At 39.3% G+C, this 22,334-nt stretch overlaps 1 protein-coding gene and 3 non-coding genes across 4 annotated transcripts; all 4 read right to left on the bottom strand.

Annotated features, from left to right (window-relative positions):
* Nucleotides 1-1,360: 1,360 nt before the first annotated feature.
* On the bottom strand, nucleotides 1,361-18,372 carry LOC121428698 (60S ribosomal protein L7a-like). The gene is made up of 6 exons (XM_041625507.1): nucleotides 18,279-18,372; nucleotides 7,105-7,225; nucleotides 5,922-6,071; nucleotides 5,076-5,296; nucleotides 4,165-4,365; nucleotides 1,361-1,761 (listed from the first exon to the last, which is right to left on the bottom strand). The coding sequence occupies exons 1-6, from the start codon at nucleotides 18,279-18,281 to the stop codon at nucleotides 1,660-1,662; spliced, it is 798 nt and encodes a 265-aa protein (XP_041481441.1). The 5' UTR covers nucleotides 18,282-18,372; the 3' UTR covers nucleotides 1,361-1,659.
* On the bottom strand, nucleotides 2,941-3,017 carry LOC121429346. The gene has a single exon (XR_005971897.1). It is a non-coding gene; the product is annotated as a small nucleolar RNA SNORD36 (small nucleolar RNA).
* LOC121429344 lies at nucleotides 4,682-4,758 on the bottom strand. The gene has a single exon (XR_005971895.1). It is a non-coding gene; the product is annotated as a small nucleolar RNA SNORD36 (small nucleolar RNA).
* On the bottom strand, nucleotides 6,772-6,851 carry LOC121429348. The gene has a single exon (XR_005971899.1). It is a non-coding gene; the product is annotated as a small nucleolar RNA SNORD36 (small nucleolar RNA).
* Nucleotides 18,373-22,334: the final 3,962 nt, after the last annotated feature.

Here is a 22,334-nt window from a genome sequence, read left to right as displayed (position 1 = left end):
GCACTTTTAGTAATTTTGAACGGGATAGGTATATTACTAAACAATAAATACGAGCGCATTTGGTCTCCCATCAGTTAGTCCACTATCCACATGGTCTAATGCCATTTCATCTAATAACCAGTTGGTCCAACAGCCATTTAGTCCATATACCATTTGATCTACTTGGAATTAGTGTCAAATAGGCGAAATGAATGAAAATAAGATGGATATTAGACTAACAGGTTATGCGACGAGATGGTCATAGACGAATTGGTGATTAGAAAAAGTGATGATTGGACCAAATGGTTGTTGGACGAAATGTTGATGTATGGTATGCATTAGACTAAATGAAGGTCGACCATGTGGTGAGCAGATGAGACGGCAGAAAACGAATTGGCAGTTTACCCATTCAGAATCCCCTCTCTAACAGACTTCTCTCCCATTGGTCACATTTTTGTCCTACTTACAGTATAATTTCTTGACCCCATCTTTGTGGGCCATTTCGGACCAACATATAATGAGATGGTCAATTTGACACCCCCCCCCCAGATCTCGCAATCGCCGCGAAAATTTGCACGCACGTAGAGCCGGATGTAAACTCGAAGACTGTATGGTGAAATTTTAAAAAAGTTGATCGCTTATATTTTTCATTAATCAATTATGCAAATATGGGTAAGAAATTGGCCCCCAATTTTTTTTTCGCCCTTAACTCGCTTTATATAGCTAGTAGAATGCTAATTTTTGGTGAACATGTCAATTTTTACATTTTCAACAAAAATCTACAAAAAATTATTTCCTATGTATTTTTTTTATGTATTTCTTTGTTTTGGGGGGAACAACACTTGCGATCAGAAAAAACATAAAATAAATCCATCTAAAACAACAAAAGTAAAAATAATCATACATTTATGATTTTTGGTTGAAGAACACAATTTGCATTGACTTTGTACACAGAATCACGTTTTTGAGCAATTTTGGGACTGACAATATTGTGTAATTTAGGTACCGCGTACCCGGGCATCACAAATTTGTTTTCAAAATGATATGCAAGACTTGAAAGTAAAGTCTTTGAACAGCGTGGTTAAAAAAATTTGTGTGGCGGCATAGCGACAAAATTTGTTTAGGAGGGTCAAATTTATCCCCCCCCCCCCCCAGTTTGATAAGGGTTAAAGAATTTTATACGCGAAATACAAAACATGTTGCGAAAAGGCATGCAAAAGTAATATAAACTTTTCTACCATGCCTGGCTACAGCAATATTTGGAACCATCCCAGTTGGTCTAGGCATATTTTCACAATCACCACTCAACAACATATAAACACACACACACACAGTGGATGACATATTCTGACAAAACACAAATTCCAAACTCTAATCTGACTTGTGTATGCTATGGTCATTTATTCCATGCTTATTACATAGCAGAGATGTACTGTATCATGCTTCCAGTCAAGAAAATGGAGAAGATATTTCGAAGGTGCCCTTCACTAAATGAGTCCATCAGGAAACTTGCCTGTAATCCGATCTGATTATGGTCATCAATATTAAGTTGATATAGCCTGAATGTAATGCTTGCCTTCCAAAAATAATGGGGATGTTTGTGTTTTTTTACTGAGTTTCTCTATGGTAAGGGTTGAACCACATTTTGTCAGTCTGTAAGTTATGCTCTAGGAATGGTTCTTATGCTCTAGCCTCCAGTTCCTTGGACTTGGCCTTCTCTAGCTTGTCGATGCGGGCCTGGCTCTTGCTGCCGACCTGTCCACCACCCCAGTGACGACGGATCTACAATGGGAAAGGAAAATAAATAAAAGGAAATTAGAACACATTGCAATAAAAATGAATTCACAACCCACATGGTCTGAAATCAAATGATATTCATCTGATTTTTTTATTAAGTTTTAAGCACTGACAAGTTGTCATTTGCCCACAAATGCCATAACATTCTGACCCCTTTGCTTTAATTTGCAGCAAATCAAAACCAAGATTAGTTAGCAAGCTCTGACAATATACCAGACAACAGGGGACTGTTTCATATCATAAAGTTGTAAGCACTGACAAGTTGACTTTCTTTGAGAGTAACCATAGTAATAGATGCCAGTGCCTCTCAGCCGTCCAAAACAAAGGATGTCATCGAAATTGATAGAGCTGGTCAGTGCTTACACCTTTCATGAAATGCCCCTCAGGGGTTGATAAAAATTCCTAGAGGAATCAGGAACCTTGGCCCGAATTCTTAAGTCGGGGTTTAACTTAAACGCAGGTTTAAAGTTGTGGTCTAAGTATGGATAGCCCATCGTTACATAAATCACCAACAGTAGAGATATCATATTTCAGCTCATTTGGCACTCAAATCATTCATCGTCAAGGAAGTTTACTTAGATGATTGTCTTCACCAATGATGAATCAGGAAAGAGCAGAATAAACGCAAGAAACATAATAATAATAATCCGCTTTTATATAGCGCTTAATCCATCGGAACGACGTTTCTAAGCGCTTTACAGATATATTATTATTACCCCGGTCATCGGATTCAATCAGTCATTCCCGCACACAATGTGTGCACATCCTCCACTCCCAGGGGAGTATTCCAGTCAGTCGCCTGTGAGGCGCACACAATACTGGACAAGCTACAATGACTTTCACATCCTACCGGGTACCCATTTAGCACCTGGGTCGAGAGTGGCAAAGTGTGGATTAACGCCTTGCCAAAGGACGCCAGACCGCGGTGGGATTCGAACACACGACCCTCTGTTTACAAGGCGAGAGTCAGAACCACTACACCACGGCTCCTCCACATACAACATACAACTTAACAAAAAAAAATTATACTATTTGCTTCTCATAGTTAAACCACAACTTTAAATCCGAGTTTAAGTTAAACCCCACTTCAGTATACGGGCCCTTGGGTTTGTTTTTTCAATACAATTTCAGAACAATGCTCCCTCATTCCATCTTGACATGCTCTCTGCTCAGTTTTAAAAAGCTCGATTGTATATCTTCAGCTTCTGATATCAGGTGAAGAAATTCTAACATCACTGCAGAGGATAGGTACACAAAAAGATTAAAAAACCATTGCAACCTTGATTATAAAGGCCATTCGTCTCACTCCAAACATTAACTACCTGTCATTTCAGAAGGGGGGATTGAATAGAGAAAAATAATCCTTGCAAACTGAAATTATCAGATTTCAGGCATCCGATGAGATATAACAAAAGAAGACTGTATATGAGACATCTTTTAACCCTATCTAGGCCGGGGTATTTTGGGAGTTCATATGGCCGGGGGGGGGGCCTCCCCCTGTAAGATCTCGGCCGTCAACCGCGCGATCGCGCCGAAAATCAGCACGCAGGTTGCCTGGGACATAATCTACAAGATTGCATAGTGATTTATTGCATGCGAATTGCTATTAAGTGATTATACTAATTTAATTAGTATGCAAAATCATAATTTTTCCTGTAACTCCCTAAATAAAGCTCCAAATGTACTAATTCTTGGTATAGAAACTCTTTGTGGTGTTCTTAGCAAGTGTACATGAAAAAAATTGCGATATCAAATCATTTTCTTATGTATTATATTGTTTTTTGGAATTTCTTATGTATTTTTTTGTTTTTCGACCTTTTGTTTTTCATTGTTTTTTCAATGAAATTTGTTGGGGACTCTTCTGTGATCATAAAAAGCATAAAATACATTTAGACCAGCAAACCTAAAAGTAATCATGCATTTATGAATTTTGGATGATAACACAATTTGCATTGACTTAGTACACGAAATCACGTTTTTGAGCAATTTTTGGTCTGACATGCACTAACATAATGTTGCGTAATTTCTGAACCACGTACCCGGGTGACGCAAAATTGGTCTCAAAAGTTGCGCAAGACTTAAAGGTAAAAAGTCACTGAACGGCGCGGTCAAAAAATTTCGCGCGGCGAAAATATCGCACGATATGTTGAGGGGGGGCCTCCGAGGCCCCCCCCCCGGCCTAGATTGGGTTAGAGGACATACAAGAACTTTGTGAATACAGTGATAGCATAGCTTGCTAGTGGATCTACCAAGCACTTTCAAATGTTCCTTGCGGATAAATGCTGCCATACAGATGTTGAACATATGCTGAACTGTAACTTGCGGCTTAGGGCTTACTAGTGAGGGCATTTTCATTACACACCTACACATGGGTAACAACAAACTCACCTCTTCGTATCTGTCATTGTAGTTGGTCCTGACTGTGTCTACCAGCTTGGAGAGGGCACTCTTGTCCTCTGGGTTGACCTGGGTGAACGCAAGGCAAGCAGCATTACGGCGATGGACCACCTGACCGAGGCGAGACTTTCCCTTCACGATGCAATAGGGAACGCCCATCTTGCGGCAGAGGGCAGGAAGGAACATCACAATCTGGGATGCAGGGAAACATGGCAATGTTACAGTTAAAAATTAAAATTGCTGATACGTTTTCTTGACAGGATCCGTCGTTGATGGTTATCATACCTTCCCCATCAATGCCAGGACGAAACTATCTTGACAAAGTTTTTCCCTCTAGAGTGTCAAATATCTTGTCAAACAGCAATGCCTTGAGGCTCATGTGCCAGATTGTCCATGCACACATACACCTGGCTTCACACATTCAAGTAATGCATATTTCATTGCGGAAACAAATAGCAAAAGACGTATTACATTTTCTAGAATTAAGTGGTTTCTCTTTTTCTCCTTTTCTGCTCAGTTTTAAAAAGCTCGATTGTGTAATCTTCATGAATAATTTCAGGTGAAGAAATTCTCACATCATTGCAGAAAAAGTTTTGTGAATTTGCAAAATCTCAAAAACAGTTATGAACTAACATAAACTAACATGTTTTATATATTTTAGTCTTCATGTAGCTTACAACATCCAAGTATATTGTGGAGCTTCAAAACACTTAACACTTCCATTGCACTATGCATACTGTAGACATGGAAAATGGAAAAAAAATCTTTTTAAGCAAGTGCCCACTGAAATCAACAATTTCCATTACATATTACTTTACTTCTTTACCAAACCGCCATTTAAAATGCACCAAGCTATTGCATCAAGAGGGAGCAAGAAAAGTGTCGGAAATGTGTCGGGTTACCTCAATAGGTTCAACGTCATGAGCAATGGCAACAAGCTGGGCCTTCTTGGTCTCGATGAGCCGGGTGACGGTGTTGACGCCGGACATGATGCGTGCTTCACGCTTTGTAGGAACCTCTTCACGTCCCTTGACGCGATCCTCGGCGCGGGCCCGGAGCCTGGCCTTCTTCTCCTGCTTGGTCTCAGGGCGGTACTTGTGCATCAGACGGAACAGCTGGGTGGCTAGAATGCATTGGTCAAGGCAGAGCAACAAAAACTTGTTTAAATCATCGAAGCAGGCTGTATTATCCCCTTATATAAGAATCCCAAATATATCTAGGCCATGTACACAAAGAAAAAAAAATATGTTTAGTCAAGTCTCAGAGGGTGTTAAAAGTATAATCACTTTCTCATATAGCAAATACTCAAGTAAAAGCATCATTGACTTGATCAAACATACTAAAAATAGCAGAATACTGCGTTAATACCAAATCTTACTCTAAAGTTAAACAAAGCTACGGAGGGTTGTCCCAATCTACTGTGCACATATTCTTTTAATCCATGGTTATCTAGCTTGTCTTTTTTGCAATTAATTTTGCATCCTAATTATGAAATGCATCAAAAAGTTGTTGTCAACAACAAGCAACAAGATTTTTAAGGATATTGTACCCAGACCCCAAATTTCAAGTTTTAGCACAGGCCACTTTCTAAACGGCGCATTCTTTCACTGCAATAATTTGGCGGGTTAAAAGGGCCACCAAAATTTTTTTTAAGGGTCAGAGAGAAGGGTGCCCGAGGCCCGTCAAAAAAACATCCGCATCCATAGACTTGGTGGCCTTGGATTAATCAAATCAAAGCCCAGTATTACCTGTCTGCCTATCCAGAGCCTGGGTGAACTGGTTGATGGAAGGAGGAACCTTCAGGCGCTGGTAAAGGACGGCCTTCTGTCGCTGGAGACGAACATACTTGGGCCAGAGCACAAAGCGAGACAGGTCTCTCTTGGGCTGGATCTCATTACCTGGGAGATGAAATAGGAGGTAATGGACAGGTAATAAGAGGCTGTGTAGAATAAGCAAGTTCTACTCAATAAACCAAGGAATAGTGGCTATCACCAATAATGGATTAGAAATATAAACATATTTACATACAAATTGTATTGGATTAGCATTTTTCAAACTGATACGCAAAAACTGAAATATACCTGGCAAATTCTATAACTACATCCATCAATATTGTACATGTTTTTTTTGCCACAGTGGGCGACTAAAGTGGCTTTCACAATTGCTCATGGGACCGTTTGCGATCATTTGGTCACACTGTATATTACACACAATCGCAACGGTTGTGAGCAGTCGCACCAATTGTGAAAGGGGCTTTAAGGTTAATCCCTTTTTCCCCCTTTTTTTTCTTCCAAATTAATTGAGTGCTTCTTTGTCAAATATGTAGACAAGACAAGATGGACACTGGACTATAGCTCAAATTTTGATCCTCAAAACACAAACCAATCAACATTACAACTACCTCAGTCTCATGCTGAGTTATGAACAAGATCTTGTCAAGTTTTCATAATACATTATTTTTACAGATTGAAGTGGAGCTGCATGAAGCAGAGCTGCAGGGTCAATGTCACAATACCCTTTTATAAAAACATAAGATTTCACTCACCCTTTACCAACTTGACTCTAGTAATCAATACTAAGAAATAATGTTTCTAATGCTCTACTCAGTTTTAAAAAGCTCTGTTCAACTCTTCATAAATATAATCAGGTGAAGAAATTCTTAAGGTACATCACAGTAGAGCAATAAAAGCAATCAACTTCTTGGAATAGTTTAAACAACCACTCTTAAAAGGTAACTTAACAATATACCAATAATTTTTGAAGTTGTAACACTTGTAACTTTACTGGGAATAAGATCAACAAACCGCTGCATTTTTTTTTAAATGTGATCAATGCTTTCATACAAATAGACCCTTGTTGACCTTTAAATTTCATTTGCAATAAAATGGTTATCAATATCAGGTGATTATTCCAAGTCTGATTCTTTCTTACCAATTCCAAAATTCCTTGTCCTCTTCTCAAAAAGAGGGTTGACCACCTTCTTTGGGACTGCCTTCTTGGCAGCATAGGGGGTGGGTGCCACCTTCTTCCCCTTGACTTTCTTTGCTTTCGGCTGCAAAACAAAACAAAAAAAAATTTGCAAATGAGCCAAGAGAATTCAGTCTGAGAAGGAATTTTTATTTCCTTAACATGAAAAACTTGTTATTTACGCCCATAATTACTTTTGCACGAGGATATTTGTTTTAATCTTTCATCAAATCATCTATCCAGATAAAATTTTTAAATTTCTGATATCACTTTCATACCAACAGCCAAAGTGGAGTTACTCCAGTCCAGGAGGAGCTACTCCACTTTGGAGGGCAATATGAAAATTCGAGGATTATTTCGATCCGGATTCAAAGCCCAACCTCCTTTCGATGTGGGTTACAAATGGAGTTGTTATGCACCAGAAATGCGGTATCGCGTATCTCACGCGTAACTTCATTCATTTCTACATTGGGGAGATTCCACGCATCACACACGCAAACTTGCTTGGAAACCACAGAAGCGACTGCAGATACACCGCTGCGGAGATTGCCATTTTGAAAGGGGGTGAAATGTCGGTCCGCAGTACAAACGTATCCTTTCAATCCGGACTTACTCCACTTCGCCTTCAGTATCACATTGGGTGATTTCAAGTTCAGTGTTGACCTTTTTTTGGTGTTGGTGTTAGGTCAATTTTTACACTATTATAACACTAAACATAAGATGAAGTTGGTCCCGAAAAGTCACCCACTAGTTTTTGAGATGTCAATAATTTGATCTGGATCAGTTTTACAAACTCAGAATAAGTTTTGGAGCAAGGGGAAGCAATACAATTCCAACACTAACACCAAGCCCATCACCGGACTTGAAATCACCCAATGCCATAAAATAATTTTTGAAAATAAACACTAGTTTAAGAGGGTCACGGGTTCTATTCCCCAGTACCTAAGCCATTAATTTCCTGCTTCAGCAAGACTTCCATCCATATTGTGCATACAGTGCAGCACTCAACCCAGGTGAGAATGGGAAAATTCATTCCTTGACTGAAACACAGACCACGCAACAGCTGCACTACAAAAAAAGCCCAGAAATTATGGCTCATTAAAGAAGGCTTATTTCTATTCCCCCAAAAAAACAGTTAACACTATTGATCATCAGAGACAAAAGAATCATTAACAGAATCAAGATTCAATCTTAGTTAAAGTATACACACAAAGAAAATTTCACGAAAGTGATGATTATAGACAAATTATATATGAATGGAAAGGTCTTGTCTTTTTATACAAAAATATGTCACTAAAAAGTCTTACAGATGTCGTGGAAATGCAATAAATGAAATTAATAGAGACCCTTCTCAGCCGGCCCCCAGCCGCCCCCAGGCAGACATTCACGCGATCGAAAACAGTCAAGAATAATGACGTCACATGATCGACTACACACTATCTCTCTGTGCATAATACACTGATGCACCTTCCTGGTCTCTATTTTTCTTCGAATTTACCGTTTTCTTCATGTGTTGTGATATCCGATTTCGACATCTTCAGACTATAAGAGAACCAGAGCCCAGAACTGTGTTACTTTGTCCATTTTTTATTGAATTGTGAACTGGAAAGACCGATTTTGTCCACTCGACAGTCTTCGTTGTGTTGCTCTGAATATTGAAAAACTCCAAGCTGTACGGTCCCATTCACTTGCTGCCGATGCAGGTTACGCTGTTTGATCCAGTCAAAAGTCAAGGTAAGCATGTTTGGAAACTGTAGTCTGTACTTGTTCTGACGATGCATTCAGGTCAGATGACAGATACAGATCTGATATAATTTTAGAATCATGCATTTTGGCATGACTACTATTAAAATTAAAAAGTCCTTATTTTAGAAATAATGTTTTTGCACAATTCCAGCAGATTTTTCTTCACAAAGACTTCAGTCAGATTTCTAAATAAACTGGTCAGGACTCAGGCGATTAAATTATTTAGGAGCACTGGCATGAACCATGGCTGAAAATATGCTGTTTCAGAGGAATGTTTGGCATTATCGTAGTTTTTGTCACCAGTCCATTCACTGCCGTTTATTTCGTCAACGGCGATGATCCACTCCCATTGACTTTGTACACAACGAACGCACAAACACCAAATTTCACGATAAGGCCGAATGTTTTCACGATAAGGCCAAATGTTTAAGTTTTTATTATACACAGGTCTAGTACCCAATGCGTTTATGCTCAGGAGGGCCCTGTATCGTATACATCCAGATACACAGAATTATATCACCATAATGCCGATGTCATGAAGCAAGACAAATTTTCAGCAGTGGTTACCCTGATCATGCTGATTCCTGGCCAAAACTAGAGTCTGGTGTTTCTTTCTGATTAGAGTGCTTCTACATAATGAATGCGTAGTGCCTTCAACATAAAACAATGAAGATAAATGCACTCTTTGTAATGACACAGAGTACCGTACCTCAAGTGATTCACTACCGCTAAGCGGTAAGTAGAGTGGGGCCTACACAAACATCACTTGAGCGTTGAGGTAGAGCACCAGTGTTCTGAGTGGAATTTTTCAGGTGTCTAAACCTACTATTATTTGTTGACCGGGAATTACATGCCACCACACGTCATCAATCATCAAGATAATGAAATTCATACTTTGATTTGATTATTTAAATTATTTCTTTATTTTTTTCTCTCTTCTACACACAGATCTGCACACTTGCTGACTTTGGTGACTTCTGGTCTCTGCTCGCTACTTCAATCTGGGAGATTCCATCATGTCCGCTTACTGATTTGGATATAGCCATTTTTTCTTCACTCTTTCCAGGAGCTACGGTGCATGTTTTGGACTGATAATGATGCAACAGAAAATTGATCTTTATCGATCTTGGAAACAATTTTGAGCACAGTTTTGGAGAGAACTAAAAAAATTGACTTGGACAGGAATACAGCTTGTCGAAAATAAGAACACACAACTTAAAACGAAAAAACAATTTTAATGTTATTAGGGCATTTTGCAAGAAATTTTCTAATCAATCACACGTCCCAAATCAAGGGTAAGTCCTTTGATTAAAGACAAACATGTGTAGTTGAACTGCTATTGCAACTCCCGGGGGGGGGGGGCACTCAGTATATAATGCATAGTGGGTATGTGCCGCGGAGGGGACCCCCATTTTTACACTCAAATTTCCGTCCCGAGGCATAGCATTTTTGAATTGTTGAGAAAAAGAAGAATGCCGCTCCAAGGCATAGCATTTTCTTCTTATCGAGAAAAAAGAAGAGAGAAATCCGCTCCAAAGCTTCGCATATTTTTCGTTACGCGGCTCCGATCGCGTTGAATGAGCTGCAATTTTGGTGAAAAGCGGCCGCAGAGCTCCCCGGCGGAGGCCGCGCTAGCTGCATCATGCACGCATGACTGTTCCGTAGGGATGCATACGCGCTCTCACGCTGGCGATCCGTTCCAAGGACCCCCGTTTTCACAAACATTTGTCGTTCCGAAGCCCGTTCCGATGACCCTCCTTTTTACAATAAGCCCGCTCCAAGGCCCCCGTTTTTTGTCTCGCCCGCGGCACACCCCCACCGCTTTTTTGGTCGAGTGCCCCCCCCCCCCGGGTCGCAACTCGACCTTATTACGCTTGAATTTGAATTTAAGACTTACGCTTGATTTGCAATGGAACATAAGTTTCTTGCAGTGCCCCATAATTGTGTTTTGTTATCAGATATCTAACGTGCTGATTTTTCTCGAAAGGTATAATATATTTGTCCTTTTAAACGGTATTTGAATATGGGTACGCCTTTTATTTGTTTTCCACAATATTTATTGCATGTACATGTATGAACAGAAGTGAAATATTTATTGTGAAGCACTGAATGTTGTGTGCTGTTGTGTGATGGTTCATCATTTTTTTGTTCTAAGACTGTAAGCCTGGTGGGTGTGAGGAAGTGGCCTGGATGAAAGAAAAGTGAACATGTGCCCAATTACAGATTTGCATATTTAAGACAATTTTGTTTCTGGATAAATATTGCTATGCATTCCCTACATTAAGAGTAAAGGAGAAGTCCACACAATCAAAAATTCATTTGAATTTAAAGAAAAATAAGATATTGCAGGAAATTTCATAAAAACTTTGATTCAAATTTATATAATTACTATTCTAACATTGAGAAATTTTGCCTAATTTATAAAAGAATGATATGCTCATCTGTGTCGATGTGCAAATTACACTAACCGATTATGTCACATGCACTAAGTTCTTTTGTATTTTGTTGTTTGATATATTTACATGACATGTAGATTAGATATTTAATTTTCTAATTATTTTCTGAAAAATTTTCAGAGGGATTTTAATTCCTCCAAATAACATTTAGAGTTACAGTTCCGTAAATGTAACCTATTGTGTTCGGATGAAGAAATTCCTATACTCAAATCTGCAAAGAATTTTAAAAAAATTCCACAAAAAAATTAGAAACGAATGTGATGTGAGTGACAACACTAATTTGCATATCATTGTTTTGTGACTGTTTTGAGTAAAAACAGCAAGGGAAATTACTCTATTCAAATAATTTTTAGTTGATGTGGACTTGACTTTTAACTCATCCTGTATACCCCTCCCATCCCAAATAAGAGTAGAATCGAATCAAGAACTTGAAAATCAAAAGCAGCAATTAAGTAAGATTTGATAAATACAGGTCTGAATAGGATTTCACAAGAAAAAAAAGAGAAAAAAAGCTGGGTAGGGACGAGAAGGAATAAAAAAAAAAAATTCAATCTGAGTTTTGAACCAGGGTCCTCGCACACGAAGAAACGATGGCCAACACGTTTGGCCACAGACCATTCCCTTCTATACGGTGGGCTTTTAAGATATATGAAACAAAGTCCGCTCGCCGCTGTGGGCTAATCATGTTTCGGCAATTCAACTGCAATTTCAATCATTTCGCGATGGATATTGCCGTGTTATTTTGTGGTTCCTGACTTTATTACGTAATGAAATTTCATAATTTTTTTTTCAGTCGTGACGAAGAATGTCTATGCTTTATATTGATTATAATATTAATTTGTCGCAAGTGTGATTTCTAAGTGAAAATATGCTTTGTTTATTCAAATATATTTCTTGAAAAAAAATCATTTTTTCTAAGCTAAATATCGGTTACCAAAATACGTTAAATGTGCACTTTATTTCACTGTTCAGTAAATTCAAACTTTTATCTATATAACAAGACCAATCTTGTGAGGAATAAACAATTCTAAGAGCAAAAAATGCTGATTGGAAAGATTGTCTTCAATGGGCTGTTGTCAGCTCAGCTGCTCACGCTCATTGTGTGACGTCACTCAGCTGGAGCTCGCAAGAGGACCGATGGAAGGCAGAAATATGGCATGAAAATAAATCATTTTTGAGAGCTGATTTCTGCAAACTCTAATCACTATTTTGAAAAGTGAAGTTATATATCTGATTAGTAATACTTCCCCTTTACAATGATGACCACAAAAAGGCATTATAAAATACTTTGGATTCTTCGGGTGTCTCCTTTAAGTTTACAAATTTCCAAAACATCCTCTTAAAATTGTAGTTCCTAAAAAAATGAATACATAGAATCTTGTGAACTTAAATCAGCAAAGCTTTTTGACCCTATAAAGTTGAACAATTCACACTTACACAAATTCAATTCTTCATTTCATTTCAACAAGTTCTTATTTTTCTTGACAATGACTTAACTACAGCAGTTAGTAGGCATGTCCAAAAAGGTGGCTTCTTTCATCCAAGTGATATTTATGACTAGAGAGGTTTTGCATATTTAATGAGCTTTAACGCAGACCAAAACACCTTTTTTAATTTGGTAGTTGATGCTCTAAATATCCATCAAATTTCATGATTTCGGTATTGTAAAGAAAAAGAATCATTCTTTCAGGTATTATGTTGTTTACTTTATTTCAAGATTTTATAATGTAGGTGAAATTTTTATCTAAAATATGCAGGGACCCATGCAGATTTTTGCGATAGATCGAACATGTACGATCTCGGAGGCGATATTTCCAGCGGAAATCACTTACCCCTTTCATACAAGATTTTTTGGTCATTGATCTTTTGGATAATTGGAGTCCATAGTAAAAGCGTCATACGAATCTTTGGAAATCAAAATCATGGATTTTACCACTGGATTTAACCCCTGGAATATTTTTATTGAGCAGCAACCCACAGCGACAAATTGTGTACAACGGATAGCAGAGCGTGAACGTAGCAGTCGTGTACATTTTTGCTTATTACATGACGTCATCCAGCCACTGCCGAGAACCAATTTATGAATGAAAATATAGTAAGCATGCGCAGTGCAAGCCTTTTATTTCCCCACAGAATTCCAACAAAACAAGTGTGCAATTCTCTATCACCTCATACCAAAATCGACCTAGAATTTCACTTTCGCGTATTTTATATGAATTATGAAAGGTATTCTCGGAGGATCTATTTTCTCACCGATAACGCACAGGTAAGAGAATTTCGATTACTTTTTGCTTTTCCGTCAAAATCTTACAAATTAGCGTCTGTATGTCATCGTGTTCGTTGGAATTTGTAGAGTCTATCGCAACGTGCACAAAGTCAATTGGCTTCCCGGTTTCGGAGCGTCGCGTGAATATGCATGAAATTGCAGGGTTTCGATAATTTTTGATCGATACCGGAGCGATCCGATCACGAACCAAGACCATTTACCGCGTACACATCGTGACCGGATATCGTTATCGCTATCGATACTTCCGCAAGCAGTCCGAAGGAATTATTTTTCGGACCACGTGATCATGACGTGATCTGCGCGATTGACCAATCAGCGGTCTTAGAATTGCTGTGCGGAGACGATCTATCCGTTGTACACAGTCTATGGACAATTGTTCGTTGTGCAACCTGAAGCTGTGTGTGCAATTCATTAGCAGATATATTCATGCATCACATGCATGCAAGTTGTTGTGGGGAGTTGAAGTCATTTTTGTCATGTATTTGGAACCACCCAATATTTGGGGACTCACTCTACGGGGATAGCGAGTGCTAAAAATAGATTCAGTGTTAGCGATGCCAAACCAGCCGCGCGTTCGCATCGGTATGCTCTGCCCCTGTGTAAAACATGGTCTCAGAAAACTCTTTTCCAGTCTTTAAATATTAATTCAGTAACACTCTGACCCACAAAAATCCGAAGATTATTAAATAAAAATAGGAAATTTTCACATTACATTCTGATTTGAGGTTAGAATCGCCAGATATTTTGCACTTGAAATGTGTCTTGAAACCTGCCTGATCGTACGATGCGCGCGGCCATTTTGAATCTCAGAAGCCAAAAGTGGAAAGTACTGCTCATGTCATAATCATGTGACACACAAGATTTTGACTTCCACCAGTGTTTGTGGCAATTTGAATCGTTAGTTTAGTACTTTTGCTCTGAAATTATGTCTAAAAAATCCGATTTTTTTTGCATTTTGATATCATGATTTGTTGAGATTTTGTTGATATGGTGATTTGATGATGACATGAATGATTTGACCCCTTTATCGTACCCCTACACATAAAAAAACCAAAAAACTCCCAGCATCATGAGATTCTTTGAATTCTAAGCTTTGTAATGATACCAAACTTGTTACCAATTAGCAAACCGCGAATTACCGCCAGCGGGAAAGATAAGGGCTTGCACTGTCCCCAATCTGGAAAATTCAGGGTCAATACAGAGACTGTATAGTCTGTTGAGTAGGGTTGTTTGGTTTTTGGTGATTATGTAACAGATGGTGATGTACCTTTCTTGCCCTTTTAAACCCTGATTATGGTCCAAGGCCCCATCTTTTTTTTGGCTGATTTATTATGTCTACATCTATGTTTACCCCTTCCATAATTTGCCCCAGGCCCCTGCGTGGCCTATATGTTTGCAACCCGCCCCTCACCCATAATTGCCATTATTACTCGTCCCAACCCTATTTCTTTTTTTTTTTTGGGGGGGGGGGGCCTGTAACACGGACCCCAAACTTTATTGGCCCTTGCCCCCTGACCCCATTTTTTTGGGGGGGAGGGCTACCCATTATCGGTACTTGTCCAACGTCACCGGCCCGGCGGCCCCTACCTATCCCGACCCATTTTTTTAGCTACCTTTAAGCCGTCAAATGTTACTGGCCCCCGCCCCTCCCCCCATCCCGGCCCCTGCCCCCCCCACCAGCCCAATTTTTTTTTAGCTTTCTTTAACTTGTCCAACCTTACCGGCCCCTGGCACCCCATCCCGGCCCCTTGGCCCCGACCCAATTTTTTTTTTTTTTTTCTTTTTAGCTTTCTTTAATATGTCCGAACTTACCGGCCCCCCTCCCCATCACGGCCCGTGGCCCCTGACCAAATATTTTTTTTTTTTTTTTTTAGTTTTCTTGAACTTGTCCAACCTTACTGGTCCCTGGCCCCATCCCGGCCCATGGCCCCTTACCCATTTTTTTTTTTTTTTTTTTTTTTTTTAGCTTTCTTTAACTTGTCCAATCTTACTGGCCCCTGGTCCCCCTCCCCCCATCACGGCCCGTGGCCCCTGACCCAATTTTTTTTTTTTTTATTCATTTTTCTTTAACTTGTCCAACCTTACTGGTCCCTGGCCCCCCTCCCCCATCCCGGCCAGTGGCCCGACCTAATTTTTTTTTTTTAGCTTTCTTTAACTTGTCCAACCTTACTGGTCCCTGGCCCCCATACCGGTCCATGGCCCCTGACCCAATTTTTTTTTGGAGAGCTTTCTTTAACTTGTCCAACCTTACTGGTCCCTGGCCCCCATACCGGTCCATGGCCCCTGACCCAATTTTTTTTTGGAGAGCTTTCTTTAACTTGTCCAACCTAACCGGCCCCTGGCCCCCCTCCCCCATTCCGGCCCGTGGCCCCCGACCCAATTTTTTTTTTTTTTTTAGCCTTCTCTACTTGTCCAACCTTACCAAATCACTTTGGAAGGCCAGAAAGGCGATCTTGTAATATTCTCGATGTTGAATATACTTGTTTTGGGGAAAAATAGTATAACAGAATGCATCTTTTCACAAGTGAACATTCGATCATCTTTGAAATGCAGATGATACGTGTGTGGAATACTTTACCACTGACCAATTCATTGATCAGGGATCAGGCAAGTTTCTTGCATAATGATAATAATCAATATAATGGTATTTCATTTCAAGAATGTTAGAAGCATAAACTGAATTGTACAGAGCTTTTACATGTAAACAAAAGAAAATGTAAACTGCATTTTAGTACTTAATAAAAAATAATATCAAGTTGTATTATACAAATATACAGTATACAAAGCATGAAGAAGCATAAATTTGGTAATGAATGCAGCTGGACAAGTACTTCTGCACTTGAATTGTTCATTACATAATCGTCTCATTTGCATATTTACCACTTTTTGTACATGTAGAAGATAATATTCTATGAATTTGTTCTTTTGCAAATGAACATCATATCACTGATGATGATACTATTATCCAATCTATTTGTAATGAAAGGCCATACACAAGAACAAACATCATTGTAACATATATTGTACTATATTGCATCATAATCTCATTTGCATATGCATATTTAAATACATGTATTCTGTTTGAATTTTAATATATTATAATAGTTTAATCAAGGAATAGGCCACTTGACATATTGTTGGTGGTTAATTTCCTCATACATGTAGTTTGAAAAGAAATATTTTTAACATACATGTTTACACTATGCGTATCATTGGCTTTGCATCATAACCTCATTTACATAAAGATATATGGTATTTTAAATTTGCATATTTAATTATATGAAACACTCTTTTTTTAATATTATATATTGGTTTAATCAAAGAATGGGCCAATTGACATATTTTGGTGGTTAATTATCTCAAAATCACTAGCATGGGTGAAACTACAAAGGCAAATACACATTCCGCATGAGCGGCAGACATGTTTAATGATATGCGTGCATATTTAATTAGATATTTGCCTAATTTGCATATATTAAGAAAAAACCGTAGTCTTATTGTGAAGAGCAGGTCACAAGCTTCAAAATGAATGGTCACAACATATGTATACAGTAGATATTTAAAAATGATGTGGCATCGCTATCAGTGACCTCAATCCCACCTTCACTGTCTATTTTTCAGTTTACTATTTTTCAGTTTGCCGTCTTCCATTAATCTTGATATGAAACTGATAGGGTCTACATTATGTTTACATTGAGTCATTATGACTGCGATTACTTCTTGACATCCGGGCACAGACTGGAACCTCAAAAAAAAAGTTCTGTCGGCATCACGTCGCGATCAGAGATGCCAAGTTCAAAAAAATGTTATGCGTGAGATTCATCGTATCACGTACTAGCTGTGCGCTGACTGCACTCTCGATTCGTCTCGCGTGCCTGGCTAGACGCGAAGGCGGTCGGCCAGTCGTATAATCTGGCGAATAATGCTACTTTTTCTCCTTTTTTTTCTGTCGGGTCCCGATGCGTGAGAAAAATGGGTGCTATGCGTGAGATCGTGAGACGGACCCTGAATGCGTGAGTCTCACGCACAATGCGTGAGACTTGGTAGCTCTGCGCGATACCTCTCCTTACTCTTTCAAGAGACTGGGGTAGGAGTCTGAGAGAACCTTTTTTTTTTTAGGTATCCTGACAGAGGCACAGACTGGTACTTACTAGATATTTTGACCATAATCTACCCATGTCCCGTGAGTATGGCCTGGGTAAATTAAATACATGGCGCGCATGGCGAGCTCTGAGTCCTGGTGCCGCAGCGCTCTTCGGGCCGGCGCTCCCTGGGTTACCATACAACCAGATACATGACAGGGCACAAGATCTACCCAAATATCATATTCAGTAACGTAAGTAGGTTCTTAAGCATGTATGAAATTCGAAGTCGTATCTGGAATTCCTTCAATTTCCAGCATAGCCATAATGGGCCTACACAGTTTCTAACGTATGGGCCAATACAAAAAAACATCGCACATCCATCCCTCGTACCCTCATACAAAATGTAAGATTTTCGACTTTTACGAGAGATATAAGTATAAGTAAAGTAAGGAAAACGAACTTCAGATATTATACAAATCACGTATGTTAATGAAAAAATTATTGACACATAGATGTTATTGATTGAACAGGATTTATTTCTAGGTTCAGCTTGAATTTCCGTACCATGATTTTTGCCAGGTGTAAAAGACTGATTTTGGAAATCTCGTATTTGGCGAGATTTCATTCGTAAAAACTGTAGTCGTGGATGAATTACATTTCAGACCGCTATATACCTTGACCTTTTCTTTTCTGTATTCTATTTTCAAACTCGATCCTTTGTCTACCGAATGGGCATTGGCGGATTCAGGGGGTGCAGTCAGGGGCGTCGATCCATTTTTCAGATTGGGGAGGCAAAATCATGAATCAATTTTCCAAAGGCGCTCGATCACACACACACACATATATATATACATGTATATATATATATATATATATATATATACATACATATCTCACCAGCAGATTAATGCAAGCGCGAAGCGCGAGCTGAAAATTTTGATTTTTCGATCTGAAAAAAAATGAGTTTAATGCACGTTTTTAATAAAGAACAAGATATATATCCAACAAAAGATTGCAAATCGAAGTGGGAGTTCTTTTGAGGTTTAAAACTGAAAACGGGACCATATTCACCTATTCAATCATGGAAAGTATGGGTTTTTGTTACAAAAATGATGCGAGCGCGAAGCGCGAGCTGAAATTTTTTGATATTCCAATCTGAAAAGTGGACATTTTGAGCACGATTTTAGACAAAGAACGAGTTGTGTATCTCAATCTCGCTTGCTGATTTCTGTGTAACATTACAATCTTATTTTATTTTTAGCACATGCGGAATTATTGGGGGGGCAAAATGATATGTTTGCCCCCCCAATATTTTCATTGGTGGGGCCGGCGATCGCCCCCCTGCCCCCCCCCCCCATAATCGACGCCTCTGGGTGCAGTAACCCCCTGACCCCCCCCCCCCCTTATTGGCGACAAAAGGGACCGTGGCTCCGTTGCAGAAAGAGTTGCGTTTAAACGTTAGAAAAAAAATCAATCGCAAGTCCCAAATGCGCGCTGTTGATTGGTTGAAAAACAAGTTGCGCTTGATTTTTAGAGTTGCGATTGATTCCAACTCTTTCTGCAACGGGCCCGTGACAGTTAGTCAGAGAAAGAAAAAAACAAAGAAAATCTAAACAACAACAACAAAAAAGAAAGGAAAATAAAAGAAGAAAGCCCGAAAGAAAGATAGAAAATGGATATTTGAAAGAATATTTTTTTTAAGGAAATTGCAGTCAAATCTGGCGTTCGACCCCCCCCCTCAAAAAATCAATAAAACTGATTTGAAAATCGACCAAAATAAAAACTTAGTACAGATAGTATCCCATCCCGTTGACAAGGGAGTAACAGGGGTCGGTGCTCGGTGGACGGGAGGGGGGGGGAGAGCAAAAATTTTCCCGGTCGACAGTATGGTATGAACAGGGGGGCGTTTCATGAAAGGACTTGTCAGACGATTTATCCGACAAGTCCCATTTTATCCGACAGTTACCATAGGAACACTGGGAACACTGCCTCTCAGCCAATCAATTAAATCATGGAAAGATGTCAGATCTGACAACTTGTCGGACGAAAGTATTGATGAAACGCCCCCCGGACAACTTGTCGGATGAAACGCTCCCCAGCGGGGCGTTTCATCAATATTTTCGTCCGACAGGTTGTCAGATCTGACAACCTTCCTGGATTCTGATTGGTTGAGAAGCACTGTTACTAGAGTAACTGTCGGATAAAACAGGACTTGTCGGATAAAACGTCTGACAAGTCCTTTCATGAAACGCTCCCCAGGATTTGTTTGTATGATTGTGCCCTGAGCACGGAACGAAGCGCAATGCGTGATAAGTGCAACCTTAAGAGGCGGCATAGAATGGCGCGTGCATGCAGCAAAAAAGTTCCTTAATAAGTCCCGAAGGAAAAAAAGATTTTGACATTATCAGAAAATAACATATTTAAATTTTCCTTTCCTGTCCTTTTATTTTGTCTTTTCTTTTTTGTTATCGGTTATTTAAATATTGGAGGCCAGTGCTACAGTGCGGATCGGGTCTCGATCGGGCAATGGTGGCACACTGCTCTTTAAACTAGATTTAAGAGGCAAAAACAGGGGGGTAACACACAAATATTTTGCCTATTTCTCAAAATCGAGCGAGAAGCGCAAGCTATTTTTTTAGCTACTGACTTGATAAGGGATCTGTGAAGGACTACATTAATTGGGTCATGATCATGAAGATGATATATCTCACCAAAATAAATAATGCTAGCGCTAAGTACGTGCAAGCTGAATTTTTTTTGATATCCTGAGATGATAACTGGACGTTCTAAACACTTTTTTAATCATGAACTGTAAGGCTATTTAATTAAACAAATGATGCGAGCGCGTAGCGCGAGCTGATTTTTTTTAATTATCAATACGCAGGATGTGTATCTCGCTAAAACGAATAATGAAAACTCTAATTGCGAGAAGCATATTTACTTGAACACTGGATTTTTCAGTCCCATGTGAACAGATGATTTACTTGTCTCAGACAACAGTAATGTTACTGTGAGCGTGTAGCGCGAGCGACATTTTGTTGAATTAATAATAATAATATTAACGTTTTATTTACCCAGGGTAGCCACTTCAATCATAAGACTGCTCTTCCAGCGGGCCCTGCATAACATAATGTGTTATTATTACCCTTCTCCAGTCTAAATGCTGAGCGCCAAGCAAGAAGGCAGAAGGTCCCATTTTTATAAGTCTTTGGTATGACTCGGCCAGGGATCGAACCCACGACCTCCCGTTCATGAGGCGGACGCTATACCACTGAGCCAACATGACCGGTATTGTATATAATTCATGAAAAATACGGTTTATGACAAAAAAAAATTGGGAGCTAATATAGTGAATGAGGGAGAAAATGTTTAAAATTTAAAGAACGAAAAAGCTGTTTGGGATTTTTTTTTTTTTTTAATTTCGGGGAGTCAACTCACCGGGGCAAATGCCCCCGTGCCTCCCCCTCGGGTGCCGCCACTGGTACGGTCTGGGGCGGAGCTTCCGGAGCCTTGTAACATTGCAGATGCACTTTTTATCAAATCGCGGGTACTCAACACTATTAACTTCAACATAGTTGCGAATATAAAGCTAGTGGCCGCCGCCAGCGAAGTGAGCCCCGAAAGGCTCATGGCCTTTCAAAATGATTTCGAAATTATAGCTTTGAAAATTTAGCCCAAGTCGGGTCATAAGTAAACATTAAGCGGCTTTTTATACGGTAAATCTAGCCAACGTATAAGGCTTTATTGGGGGACTAGCCCTTAATCTTGGCTAACCCTTGGCTAAGGATTTTTTTTGTGTGAGTACGTCCTGATTGCGATCAGTAGCCTATAAAATTTAGCAAGCTTATAATAAACGCCACCCACCTTTCTTCTCATTCTTTATATTTTCAATCCTCGGCAGCCCAGTCGTGTTAATAAGTTCTTCTCTTTTTTTCTTGTCCCTTTCATTCTGATTTTCCATGGCTCTATTTCATTTCATTTTCTTTTTGCCTCTTTCTTCCATTTTCCTGCCATATTCCCATCTTAATTGCCCGTGCCATTGAGTTATATCTGTTGATTTTATATCCCTCTCTTAATTGCTTACAATGCATGGTAATGAATTTAGTATTTCTTTGTACTTCCTTACGTGTTCTTCTTTCCTTCCTTTTCCCGCTTTAAATCCTTCAATTTCCCCTATTTCTGTTTATCTTTCTTTCCCTTTCCCTTTGCTTTCATTTTTCACTTTCCTTTTTTTCCCCTTTCCTCTTTTTTCCCTTTCCCTTTCTCTCTTTTTCCCTTTCTCTTTTTCCCGACGAAATCCGCTATGCAGGGGGGCAGCTTGCCCCCCCCTGTTACGCCACTGCCCATCGATGGTACTCTAAACCGAAAACTTTTAACATATATTATTTTAATTATCTCTGTATTTTTTATATACTAGTAGTTTAAAAGATATACAAGCCCCTTTGGGAGTCATAGGCAAAATCATTATTTGAAATTTACTTGCTTTATTTGTGCATCTTTCCCCTGCATGGGAATTGGTCAATAATTATGTGCATTGGCCAGTCGGTCGGTCGGTTGGTAATTGGTTAGTTGGTATTGGTTGGTAGGTTGGTTGGTCGGTTGGTAATTGGTTAGTTGGTA

This window comes from Lytechinus variegatus, chromosome 15, assembly GCF_018143015.1.
Source record: "Lytechinus variegatus isolate NC3 chromosome 15, Lvar_3.0, whole genome shotgun sequence".
NCBI lineage: Eukaryota > Metazoa > Echinodermata > Echinoidea > Temnopleuroida > Toxopneustidae > Lytechinus > Lytechinus variegatus.
Note: the sequence above shows the minus strand (reverse complement) of the source record. Positions and strands in the feature narration are given on the sequence as shown.

Coding starts and splice junctions, on each gene's coding strand:
- LOC121428698 (XM_041625507.1), bottom strand. Junction 6,072..7,104: donor GACAAGGAATTTTGGAATTG/GTAAGAAAGAAT, acceptor TTCATCTCCCAG/GTAATGAGATCCAGCCCAAG. Junction 4,366..5,075: donor ATGACGTTGAACCTATTGAG/GTAACCCGACAC, acceptor CCTGCATCCCAG/ATTGTGATGTTCCTTCCTGC.